The sequence below is a fragment of the Bos grunniens genome, chromosome 11 (assembly GCF_055505025.1).
Source record: "Bos grunniens cultivar Pamir isolate PY7600 chromosome 11, Bosgru_T2T1.0, whole genome shotgun sequence".
Lineage (NCBI taxonomy): Eukaryota > Metazoa > Chordata > Mammalia > Artiodactyla > Bovidae > Bos > Bos grunniens.
Window position 1 is genome coordinate 97,712,386 of NC_141175.1, and position 13,305 is coordinate 97,725,690.

At 47.0% G+C, this 13,305-nt stretch overlaps 1 protein-coding gene and 1 long non-coding RNA gene across 2 annotated transcripts in view; one reads left to right on the forward strand and one right to left on the reverse strand.

Annotated features, from left to right (window-relative positions):
- The window catches only part of LOC147363646 (uncharacterized), a 61,958-nt gene extending 55,931 nt beyond the window's left edge, over nt 1-6,027 (reverse strand). The window contains exons 1-2 of the long non-coding RNA XR_015137343.1: nt 5,888-6,027; nt 5,145-5,239 (exon numbers count right to left, since the gene is read on the reverse strand). This is a non-coding gene — a long non-coding RNA (uncharacterized LOC147363646). The remainder of the gene's footprint in view (nt 1-5,144; nt 5,240-5,887) is intronic.
- A 279-nt stretch (nt 6,028-6,306) lies between these two features.
- The window catches only part of HK2 (hexokinase 2), a 69,786-nt gene continuing 62,787 nt past the window's right edge, over nt 6,307-13,305 (forward strand). Inside the window, exon 1 of the mRNA XM_086327756.1 lies at nt 6,307-6,439. Within this exon, the coding sequence (XP_086183882.1) occupies nt 6,377-6,439 (63 nt within the window). The 5' untranslated portion in view covers nt 6,307-6,376. The remainder of the gene's footprint in view (nt 6,440-13,305) is intronic.

Sequence of the window (13,305 nt, forward strand, 5' to 3'; positions counted from 1 at the left end):
ATTGTAACTGCTTTTAAATGACTCTTTTCCTCGATCTCTCAAATTCATATGTTACAATTGAACTATGAAACATAAGACATTTATGCATATCACTAGGGCCCAACATTAAAGACAACACAATGCAGGTGGTCCTAAACATTTATATTCAGGGCAGGCCCACTCTCAGTCTTAAAATTCTCTGAGTAATCCCATCACTTACAATGTGTTGCAAACTTGATAAATCCCCACTAGTAAAAGGAATATTTGGCAAATAGAGTAGCCTCTTGCCAAAGTGGTCTCTTCCCAGGGCAGCTCCCTGAAGCCTAATGGTCAGGCTCAGGTCAGCCCTGTGTGAGGCAAGAGGCAGCCTTGTGTAAAAGCTGGCATTGAATCTATCAGACATGCCTTGGCTGACTTTGGCCTGTGGCTCTGTCTCTTCCTCCTCCAAAACTCCATCACATATAAACACACACATGTTTTGCTCTTGAAAGTGAAAGTGAAGGTCACTCAGTCATGTCCGACTCTTTGCAACCCCATGGACCATACAGTCCATTAAATTCTCCAAGCCAGAATACTGGAGTGGGTAGCCTTTCCCTTCTCCAGGGTAATCTTCCCGACCCAGGGATTGAATCCAGGTTTCCCGCATTGCAGGCAGATTCTTTACCAGCTGAACCACAAGGGAAGCCCAAGAATACTGGAGTAGGTAGCCTATCCCTTCTCTAACGGATCTTCCCAACCCAGGAATCAAACCGGGGTCTGCTGCATTGCAGGTGGATTCTGTACCAACTGAGCTGTGAGGGAAGCCCATTTTGCTCTTAGTGATAGACTTTTCCATTCTGTAATAATGCTTTTATATCTTTGATTGAACAGTTAATCCCTCAGAGGTAAGAAACACATTTTGTCTTTCTTTTGTATTTCTCACAGCACTGAACAGACTATCCTGAACAAAGCAAGGTTTGTTAAAACGTATTTGCTGATTGATTTCTCTTTGGGTTATGGAATGTAAATTACATGGACGTGTCATGACTCCTCAACGTTTGTGTGTGTTTGTGTGTGTGTGGGGGCTCTGAGGATCAATAAATAATAAATCCCAGGTGTAGAGTTTGGAGCCAGAAAAGTCGAAGATGTAATTCCTGGCCTTGAGTGAGCAATACTCTTTATTTTGTCATGTACGTGCAGGGGCTTGTACCAATACCCACTCCAACCACCTCCCAGCATTGGGAGCTTTGTGAGATAACAGGCACTTGAAGTACCTTGTGACTGTTATCTGGTCCACATAAAATGGTTCGAAAGAGGGGAGTGGGGAAGAGGCTCTACAATTACCGTGTGGAGAAAGAATCATAGATGACATGACCTACTGGGCAGATGGTGACTGCAGCCATGAAATTAGAGACGCTAGCTCCTTGGAAGAAAAGCTATGACCAACCTAGACAGCATATTAAAAAGCAGAGACATTACTTTGCCAACAAAGATCTGTCTAGTCAAAGTGACGGTTTTTCCAGTGGTCATGTACGGATGTGAGAGTTGGACTATAAAGAAAACTGAGTGCCGAAGAATTGATGCTTTTGAACTGTGGTGTTGGAGAAGACTCTTGAGAGTCTCTTGGACTGCAAGGAGTTACAACTAGTCCATCTTAAAGGAAATCAGCCCTAATATTCCTTGGAAGGACTGATGCTGAAGCTGAAACTGCAATACTTTGGCCACCTGATGGGAAGAACTGACCCACTGGAAAAGACCCTGATGCTGGGAAAGATTGAAGGCAGGAGGAGAAGGGGACGACAGAGGATGAGATGGTTGGATGGCATCACCAACTCGATGGACATGAGTTTGAGCAAGCTCTGGGAGTTGTTGATGGACAGGGAAGCCTGGCGTGCTGCAGTCCATGGGGGTGCAAAGAGTCGGACTCGACTGAGCAACTGAACAAACTGACTGACTGGGTGTGGTCCCACCTGCCTGGGGCCAAAAGGTTTTGTAAGACTGTACTACTGGACAGTATTTCTAGACAGTATTTCTAGGCAGCAGGTATCCTCCTCTTCATCTCCCACTCCTAGCCAAAGCCATCAATACCACCTCAGACTTTAAAACACCTAACCCTATTGCCTGACTCCCTAACCTACCTTTACCTTGGTTCACGTCCTGATACTATCTTACAGCTTTAGCCTCCTTCTGTCTCTGGTCTCTGACCTCCTTCCCCTGTATCCACATGGAGGGCAATTATTGCTCTAAAAAAGCCAATAAGATCACATCACGTCTCTAAGAATCTCTGTTGGATAGCTAAACCTATTTATCTGTGGCGTTTCTATATCTAAAGAGGGAAACCCAGTTATGAGACTATTGTAGTCCGGTGAGAGATCTTGGGTGTGTGAATTGTTATACAAAATGTGGACAATGGTTATCTCTAAATTTTTTGTATTCATTTATCAAACAAATATTTATTACATGCCTACCATGTGACAGGCACCATTCTAGGCCCTGTGGAAATGAGGAAACAACACAGGTATAGATCCTGCCTTCTTGTGGTTCATAGTACATAGAATGGTTTGTACTTTATAGGTCACTTTGGCCCCTGAGTGAAGAACTGACTATAGGGATTGGGTGGAGATAGGCATGAATGGGAGCAGGGAGCAAGGCAGGAAAGCATGATATTGGCTCTGGCTGAGTTGCTGGTGGCTTGGGTATGGGTCAGATTGACTGCTCGCTGACAGACTGGCTGGAGATGAAGGTGAGTAGTAGGAAGGAATGGTGGATGATGATGCAATATGCTGAGACAACTGGGAGAGGAAGAGATTTGAAAAGACAAGTTGAGTTCGGCTTTGGACATGTTAGATGAGAGATGCTAGTCACTTCAGTGGGAGATGACAAATGGCAGTTGGAGAAATTAGTCTGGAACTCCGGGAGAGGTCCTCGCTGCGGATCTACATTTGTGAGTCATCAGCACGTAAATGATATAATAGTCATGGGGCTGGCAGGGAACACCAGGGAGAGAGTGTAACTAGATCAGAGAAGAGGGTGAAGGACAGCCCTTGAATATGCCAGCATTTACCAGTGGAGAAAACAGGGGCTAAGGAACCTGGAGTGAGGTTTGAGGGAAACCAGAAAGGTAGAGCTTCCCTGGCTCAGCAGAGGAAGGTGTGTCCAGATGAGGGATTTGGTCAGTTGTGCCCAACATCCCTGAGAGATGGAGTAAGACAAGGGTATAAAAGAGATAGGAATGGATAACCAACAAGGACCTACTGTATGGCACAGTATTCCAAATACTCCATATTTTGGAATAACCTATCAAAGAATCTGAAAAATATACATATATATATATATATAATTGAATATATACACAGTTTTATAGATATATATGTATATCTATATACATATAGGGAGAAGGCAATGGCAACCCACTCCAGTACTCTTGCCTGGAAAATCTCATGGATGGAGGAGCCTGGTAGGCTGCAGTCCATGGGGTTGCTAAGACTCCGACACGACTGAGCGACTTCACTTTGACTTTTCACTTTCATGCATTGGAGAAGGAAATGGCAACCCACTCCAGTGTTCTTGCCTGGAGAATCCCCGGAACGGGGGAGCCTAGTGGGCTGCTGTCTGCAGGGTTGCACAGAGTTGGACATGACTGAAGCGACTTAGCAGCAGCAGCAGCAGCATATACATATACATATAGAGCCACTGTGCTGTACATTGGAAATGAACATGACACTGTAAATCTATTGTGCTGCAGTTGTTTAGTTGCTAAGTTATAGCCAGCTCGTTGTGACCCCATGGACCCACCAGGCTCCACTGTCCATGGGACTTCCCAGCAAGAATACTGGAGAGGGTTGCCATTTCCTTCTCCAGAGGATCTTCCTGACCCAGGGATTGAACCTATGTCTCCTGCATTGGCAGGCAGATTCTTTACTATAGAGCCACCAGGGAAGCCCATAAATCAAATACATGTCAATAAAACATTTTAAATGATAAAAAAAAAAAGAGATAGGAACAGAGGATTTGACAATATGTACATCATCATGGTGACTATGACCAAAACAGTTTTGGACCTAAGCCTGACTGGAGTATAGGGAGGGAAGGGTGAGAATGTGTAGTTGGCAAGAGTACATAGCTTCTGAGAAGTTTTGCTGAGAGGCTAGATCATCGATGTTTTTGTTTTTTCTGTATATTTGCATACAGAAATTTGTATATAAGTTTGTTTATTTCCCAAGAATGAGAGTTTAATACTTCTGTTTTATTATTATTATAGATTGCAGATAGTACTCCCCTGTTTATAAGAGAAGGACGAACTCCTCAGCAGAACACTGCAAACCCTCATCTTCCCTCCTCTGTGATCTTTCCAACCTCAGGCTTGCTGTTCTCCACAATCACGGATCTCCCATAGGCTGCAGTCACTCTTGCCGGCTTCTATCGTGAATCAAAGTCTGGTGCCAGCATATGAGCCAGCAGTCCCACTCCTGGGCACATACCCAGACAAAATTGTGGTTCGAAAAGATACACACACCCCTATTTACAATAGCTCAAACATGGAAACAATTTAAACACCCATCTACAAATGAATGGGTAAAGAAGACATGGTATGTATATATAATGGATTACTCAGTCATAAAAAGAATGAAATAATGCTATTTGCAGTAACATGGATAGACCTAGAGATTATCATACTAAGTGAAATAAGTCAGAGAAAGAGAGAGAGAGAAAGATCAATACCATATAATATCACAAATACCATATAATATCACTTATATGTGGAAGCTAAAATATGACACAAATGAAACAGAAACAGACTCACAGATACAAAGAATAGACTTGTGGTTGCTAAGCAGGAGGGCAAGGGGAGGGAAGTATTGGGAGTTCAGGATTAGCAGATGCAGACTGTTATATATAGTATGGATAAACAATGAAGTCCAACTGTGTAACACAGGGAACTGTATTCACTATCTTGTGATAAAGCATAATGGAAAAGAACAGGAAAAAGAATATACATGTATAACAGCATCACTGCCATACAGCAGAAATCTACACAACATGGTAAATCAAATATATTTCAATAAAATTTCTAGAAAAAGGAAAAAAAGTTTGATGCTGGACATTAGCTGTGGCTCCTATTTGTCTCAGAATCCCTAAGCCACCCCACTCCACACATGGCCAGGGTCATTTGGTTACACACTTACCACCCAGTTTCACTCACGCATCAGTCCCACAGTTGCAGACAAAAGTTCTTTTCTGCTTTCCACTTCCTGGCTCTTAGAATGGCAGGATGGAATAACTAATAGGGAAAAGAATAGGGCCTCAAAGTCAGAGAGGGAAGTGGGTTCCTTCCCTTATCTGCCACTCACTAACTGTGTGATCTTGGGCAAGTTTCTTAAGGGCTCTGTATCCTCATCTGTAAAACCAAGTTAGTAAAACTCACATTCATTCAGTTTTCTGAAGCTTGGCATAAAGTAAAGCAGTAGTTGTGGCGGCTAACTTTGCGTCAGAACTGCGCGGACGCCAGTAGGTGAAAACTAAGATGCTTCAGAAATGTGACCCAGTAGCAGGGGCCCCTCGCATGACCCCGAGATGCCAGACAGTGTCTCTCTCCCCGCCCAGGGCGTGTGCAGGTCCGCTGACCCGTCTTTCCAGTCACCCCACACTCCGGGTCTGTGATCATGCACCCCCCCACCCATAGCTGAGCCTGACGCGGCGTTGGCTCATGCGCCTTTCTGCCGCAGCCTCTTGCCACGGACCACACGTCTCATCCTCGGCTCCTGGCCCCGCCCCCCGCCCCAGGCGCGCCCCTTCAGCTTGCCCACTCCGTGTCTGAGCGGCCGCGCCCGCGGGCCGTAAGCTCCGACTGGCTGCGCCGCGGCGGCGGGCGGCCCCTAGGCGCACACACCCTCCCGGCGCAGCCAATGGGCGTGCGCGCGTCACTGACCCGGCGGCCCGCGAGCCGGCAATCCCTCAATAAGCCACATTGTTGCACGAAACTCCGGCACAGGAGTCCCAGGCCGCCGCTAGCACCGCCGTGACACCTAGCCGAGAAGATCCGCGGGCGAGCGCAGCCCACGAATGAGGCCGAGAGGTCCGGTCGCCCTAGTGAAGCCGCACTTCGATTCTTTCTCAAGTTGAGCCTTAGTGATCTTGTGGCTGAAGTTAGTACTTTGACAGTGGGACATCCCAACACGTCGCCGGGAGTGACTCTTGGTCTCCGTTCAGCAGTTGGGACTACCAAAACCTGTTTTTAGAGACCCGAAACCCTCCAGCCGGGCGCGCCATCGTGTGCTTTCTTTGTGTGCCTCCCGGACTCACCAATCCCGGCCGGGCCGCCAAGTCCAGGTACAAAGCGGTCCGACCGCGCCGCTCTCCTACCCCGCACGCGCTCCGGCCTCGGTTTCCCAACTCTGTTCCGTCGGGAGTTGGCAGGATGATTGCCTCACATCTGCTCGCCTACTTCTTTACGGAGCTCAACCACGACCAAGTGCAGAAGGTAAGTAAGCGCGGGAGGGGCGGCTGGCTCGCCTCTGAGAACCTTACTTTGTCCGTGGCTCTCTCTCCGGGGTCCCGGCCGACTAGGAATCTTCTCTTAGAACCGTACGGGGACCCGCTTTCTCCCCATTCTGGGCCGCAGACGCGGAAAATATCAGGACGGCGGGGGAAAGCCCTGGGCTGGAGGAGCCACGTCCGCTAGGCACCGGCAGGCGTGTGCGCGCCTGCGAGGCTCCGGGGCTCGTGCACCGCGCGCCTCTCCCTCTCTGCTATCCCGAGCGCACTCGCGCTCCCGCTTCCCCCCAACCCCCGCCCCTGGAGGGGCGGGCCACCCTGCACGTAGTCTGTGACTGCTGGTTCCACGTGGGAGGAACCCCCCTTTCGCAGTCTGTGTTCCGGCCGGAGCACGTGGGGAGAATCGTGGCGGGGTTGGGGGAGAAGACTCGGCTGCCTGGGCTCCTCCAGGGTTAAAGACGGCATTTCGGCGTTACGATTCCCTCTAGCGTTCCTCACGGCCTCGTGGGAAAAGACCACACGGGAAAAAGCTGGGAAACGGGCAGAGGAACTTCGCCCGCCGCGCCCCTTTTCCGGAACTGAGGCGCCCCCCCTCCTCCCCTCATACCCAGCATCGGGCTCCGGACTGCCCCTCCTCGAGTACCCCACCTCCGGTCCCGCCTCCAAATGGGGGGCGGACTTTGGATATTACTTTTGGTGTTCCCAAAAGTTTCTCCAAGAGGACCAACTCCACAACCCCCTGGTTCCTTTGCCGTCTTCCTGGGGATTTTTGTCGTTCTGGAGCCTTTTTCAGTTGTAGGCCTCGACCAGTCTGCCCACTTTCTCTCTCAGCAGTGCCCCCAAATCCGAGCTCTTTTTCGGGCCAGGTCTTTTACGTAAGACAAGCCTCCTGCCTCGCCGGGGAGCCTCGCTCTCTGTGCCTCTGGGTATGGAGTGGGGGTGGGGCTAGCCAGGGCCCCAGGCGCTCTCTGGGGGAGAATTGAGTTTCTGAAATGCTCGAGATTGCGGGATTGGCTCCTGCCCTGGGCCTCAGCTAGGATTTGAGACGAAGGGGTGGGCGGGGGTAGAGGGTGTCCAGATCTGTGAGTCAAAGACGGAACGTTGCTCAATTACATGCTTGAAATTTCTGTCTTAGTAGGAACACATTTTGGGGAAAATGTTTTGACATTATCTTTCTGTGGGACGACCTGCTCATACTCTCTTTCTGGTTGATCGTGAGAGCGAAGGAGAGGATGATGGTGGGTTGCCATCACAGTGTTTTCAGAGCCGTGGCAGATGAATTCCAATATAACATGAAGTTTCCTAGCCTCAAACTGGAGTAGGGAGCAGACGGCAGCTGGTTTAGTTGTGTCAGAGGCAGGACCTTAGCTTTGGGCTTATTTGCCCGAGAAGTGAGTTAACCCTTGTGTAAGACTCATTTCTTGGCAAGTCCTAGAATTCAAAACTTGCTGTTGTTCAGTCACCCAGAGTCGTATCCGACTCTGCAACTGCAGGATGCCAGACTCCTCTGTCCTTCACTGTCTCCCGGAGTTTGCTGAAATTCGTGTCCATTAAATTGGTGATACTGGGGCTTCCCAGGTGGCTCAGTGGTAAAGAATCTGCCTGCCAATGCGGGAGATGCAGAAGATGTGTGATCTCTCTAAATTTAGGTAATTCCTCTAAATTACCTGAGTCGGGAAGACCCCCTGGAGGAGGAAATGGTAACCTGCTCCAGTATTCTTGCCTGGAAAATTCCATGGACAGAGGAGCCTGGTTGTAACCTCATGGGCTACAGTCCATGGGCTAGCAGAGTTGGACACGACTGAACAACTAAGCATGCACGAATTGGTGATGCTATCTTACCGTCTCATTCTCTGCCACTGCTTCTTTTGCCTTTAGACTTTCCCAGCATCAGGGTCTTTCTGATGAGTTGACTCTGCATCAGGTGGCCAAAGGTGTTGGAGCTTCAGGTTCAGCAGCCCGCCTTTTGATGAATATTGAGGGTTGATTTCCTTTAAGCTGGAGGGTTATTAATTCAGGGATGGCCTTCTCAGTTGGGTAAAGTATTGCCCCAGGACTTCTAAATTTACTCACTCCTTGTTCAGAGGATGGAACCTAGGTCCACAAGTTTACCCCCCCCCCCCCCCGACCCCCGCCGCCAAGCCACAGGATGAAAGCTAGGACTGGAAACTTACTGGCCTGGAATGGGGAGTGTCCGTTTAGTCCCAGATTGTAAAGAGAATTACCCAGGATATGTAGACATGAGTTCTAATCTCTGTTTTGTGCTTTATTAACCACAGGACCCTGAGCAAGTCACTGGCTTCTTTGGACCGCCAACCTTTTTTTTTATTTGTAAAACAAGAATCATAAACCTCAAGTTTCTCCGCTTTAGGAAGTTGTGATGATTAAGCACAACAATGTAAAAAGTTCTTTATTGTGAGATTGTCTGCACTTGCAGCTACCTTTCAGCCAGTGAAGTGCCTCAGGGACACTTGGGTGTATTTCCTCTAAATTACCAGTGGGGGCAGAATTGAGTCAGGCCTTAACTCAGCAGTTGCAGAAGCTGGAATTTCAGTTCAGTTCAGTTGCTCAGTTGTGTCCGACTCTTTGCGACCCCATGAATCGAAGCATGCCAGGCCTCCCTGTCCATCACCAACTCCCCGAGTTTACCCAAACTCATGTCCATCGAGTCGGTGATGCCATCCAGCCATCTCATCCTCTGTCGTCCCCTTCTCCTCCTGCCCCCAATCCCTCCCAGCATCAGAGTCTTCCAATGAGTCAACTCTTCGCATGAGATGGCCAAAGTACTGGAGTTTCGGCTTTAGCATCAGTCCTTCCAATGAACACCCAGGACCGATCTCCTTTAGAATGGACTGGTTGGATCTCCTTGCAGTCCAGGGGACTCTCAAGAGTCTTCTCCAACACCACAGTTCAAAAGCATCAATTCTTCGGCACTCAGCCTTCTTCACAGTCCAACTCTCACATCCATACATGACCACTGGAAAAACCATAGCCTTGACTAGATGGACCTTTGTTGGCAAAGTAATGTCTCTGCTTTTGAATATGCTATCTATGTTGGTCATGACTTTCCTTCCAAGGAGTAAGCGTCTTTTAAGTTCATGGCTGCAATCATCATCTGCAGTGATTTTGGAGCCTGGAAAAATAAAGTCTGACACTGTTTCCACTGTTTCCCATGAAGTGATGGGACGAGATGCCATGAGCTTCGTTTTCTGAATGTTGAGCTTTAAGCCAACTTTTTCTCTCTCCACTTTCCCTTTCATCAAGAGGCTTTTTAGTTCCTCTTCACTTTCTGCCATAAGGGTGGTGTCATCTGCAGATCTGAGGTTATTGATATTTCTCTCAGCAATCTTGATTCCAGCTTATGCTTCTTCCAGCCCAGCGTTTCTCATGATGTATTCTGCATATAAGTTAAATAAGCAGGGTGACAATATACAGCCTTGCCATACTCCTTTTCCTGTTTGGAACCAGTCTGTTGTTCAGTCTCCCAGTTTAGGTGAGCAGTAAAAAAGTTGGAGAAAAAAGATGAGAGTGAAAAAGTTGGCTTAAAACTCAACATTCAGAAAACTAAGATCATGGCATCCAGTCCCATCACTTCATGGCAAATAGATGGGGAAACGATAGAAACAGTGAGAGACTTTATTTTCTTGGGTTCCAAAATCACTGCAGATGGTGACTGCAGCCATCAAATTAAAAGACACTTGCTCCTTAGAAAAAAACCTATGACCCACCTAGACAGCATATTAAAAAGCAGAGACATTACTTTGTCAACAAGGGTCCATCTAGTCAAAGCTACGATTTTCCCAGTAGTCGTGTATGGATGTGAGAGTTGGACTGTGAAGAAGGCTGAGCGCCGAAGAATTGATGCTTTTGAACTGTGGTGTTGGAGGAGACTCTTGAGAGTCTCTTGGACTGCAAGGAGTTACAACCAGTCAATCCTAAAGGAAATCAGTCCTGAGTATTCATTGGAAGAACTGATGCTAAAACTGAAACTGCAATACTTTGGCCACCTGCTGCAAAGAACTGACTCATTGGAAAAGACCCTGATGCTGGGAAAGATTGAAGGCAGGAGGAGAAGGGGACGACAGAGGATGAGATAGTTGGATGGCATCACTGACTCGATGGACATGAGTTTGAGCAAGCTCTGGGAGTTGGTGATGGACAGGGAAACCTAGCATGCTATAGTTCATGGGGTTGCAAAGAGTTGAAATTGACTGAGCAACCTAACTGAACTGAACTTAGGTGAACAAAGCTGTTTGATTCCAGCTGCATTTGGGAAATAGGAAGAGAATCAGAAAGAATATTTTGGAAACATAAACCGTGTCTCTTACATCTCCAGTATTGTCAGGAAGGGTCTTTATCAGTAGTGCCACCTGGGAACATAGAGCAGTGACTCTTAAACTCTTAAAAGTTGATCCTTGAAGGAAGAATTAGGAGAGAAGGTTGAAGCTTGAATTTTAGAGTTTTTTGAAAAGGCCTTGGTTTGAACTCTTCTGAAATCTCTATCATTTTATATATTCTGGGTTGTAGTCTGAGGCAGGGAAAGTTTAGGTTCATCTGCCCAAAACTAGCTCCATTGGAATCACTTGTCTCCTGATAGACAAGTCCAGTGTTTTGTGCTGTTAGGAGAGTAAGGGTTATTTGCTCACTTTTGCTAATTTGACAGTTTGAAACTCAAGAGCAAACACATATAGCATCTACTGTGTACCAGTAGATCTTTACACCTGTTATTAGCATTTACTCTTTACAGCTGCTCATTAGCATTCACAACAACACCATGAAGTAGATATTATCAGCATCGCTGTTTTACTGGTAAGCAATTGAGGCACAGGTGACTGGTTCAAGGTCACTAACTTTTTTGTGAGAGCAGGGAATTGAATCCAAGCCAGTTGGGTTCCAGAGGCCCTTGCTCGTGACCACAGTCCTGCCTCTGGGACCAGTGGAAGACTCCATCTGGTCGGTGTCTGGCCACTTTTGGATGCTGGCGGCACCTGCATCCAGCACGTCTCTCCTCTTGGTCAGATTAATGGCACCAGTACTCTCTGACTTTTCTGGTTGGGATCCCTGGACTCATTTAATTGAATTTCCTTTCTGATTGCTATACCTTTGTCAGCTGGTCTCTGGGTTACTTCAGAGGCTTCGTGGGCTTTGTTTCTAGTCTCTTTCTAGAGTTGGACTAGATCATTTCAGAAGCCTTTTAAGCCCTTGTACTATCACTTTATATGTGGAATCTAAAATATGACACAAACAGACTTATGAAACAAACAGACTCACAGACAGAAAACGAACTTATGGTTACCAAGGGGGAAAGGGTGGGGAAGAGTAAATTAGGGGTTTGTGGTTAGCAGATACAAACTATATAAAATAGATAAGCAAGGTCCCATTGTATAGCACAGGAACTATATTCAATATTCTATAATAGGGCTTCTCTGGTGGCTCAGTGGTAAAGAATCCACCTGCCAATGTAGAGGACATGGGTTTGATCCCCGATTCCCGAAGATCCCACATGTGGCGGAGCAACTAGGCTCATTCACCCCAGCTATAGAGCCTGTGCTCTAGAGCCTGGGAGCTGCAACTGCTGAGCCCCTGTGCTGCAGCTACTGAAGCCTGCATGCCCTAGAGCCTGTGCTGCGCCACAGGAGAGGCCACAGTGATAAGTCCGCATGCTGCATCTAGAGAGTAACCCCTGGTCCCTGAACCTGGAGAAAAACCTGTGCAGTATCAAGCAGCCAGCATGACCAAAAATAAATAAATGAACAAATTTTTTAAAATGCTTTAAACAATATCCTATAATAAACCATAAAGGAAGAGAATATGAAAAAGCATATATATTTATCTGAATTACTTTGCCGTATACCAGAAACTAACACATTGTAAACAATTATACTTAAAAAAAGACTGCATGCTGATTGCCCTCTGACCCCAGCTCCCACATCAGCCTCATCTTCTCTATCTTCCATTCCCCAGAGACTTGCATCACCATTCCTCCTAAGTGTCACACCTGCTCACACTAGGTGCTTTTGTGTGGCATTTGTGTCATCCCATTGTACACTGGAGTTGGTAGTTTCAGAGAATGGAGAATCCTAGCTGTCCACCTTTATAGCCCGTTTGTAGCCAGTAGTGAGGTACTCAGTGAATACAAGAATCAAGGAGTAGACCTTTCTGGGAAAAGAACCTGAGTAACTGCTGCAGGAAGCGGAGGAGGGTGAGAGGCAGCTGGGGGAAGTGCTGGCACTGGACTGAAGGGGTGAGTGGATGGGCGGACCATTGGATTGTGAGCTATTCCCTCATCAAGGCCTGAGGCATGGTGTGAGGCTGATCCTGAGAAAGGGTGGCCCGGAGACATGGAAGGAGAAAGAGGGTGTTTCCTATCTTCTACCCGTCAAAGGTTTTGTCCTGTCTGGAGACTTAGAGGATTCTTTTAATTAATTGAACTATAATTAATATACAAGATACAGGGTTTTTTTGTCTCTGAAGGATGAGAATCAGGATTTACCATGGAAGTGAAATGAAGGACGCATGCCTTAGTCATTAACCAGTTGTTTTAATACGCACAGACTGGTGACACAGTCTTGGAATACAGATAGTTAATTTAGGCTCTTCACTAGATTAATGAGGGTAGCTTTCAATTCTGAACTTAATGAGAGGGGGAAATATCTTGGAAGCAGAAAGGTTTAACAGAACCCCCAAGAGACAAGAGTTTAATGTTTTTTGAGAACCTGCTGTGTGTACAAGGCCCTCTAGATAGTATATCGAAAATTGAGACTAAGACACCTTTCAGCTCTCTGGTGAGATAAGACTCTAGGAATAGATACTTTACATCTGCTGAAGGGTTGTAGCAGTTATTCCCATGGG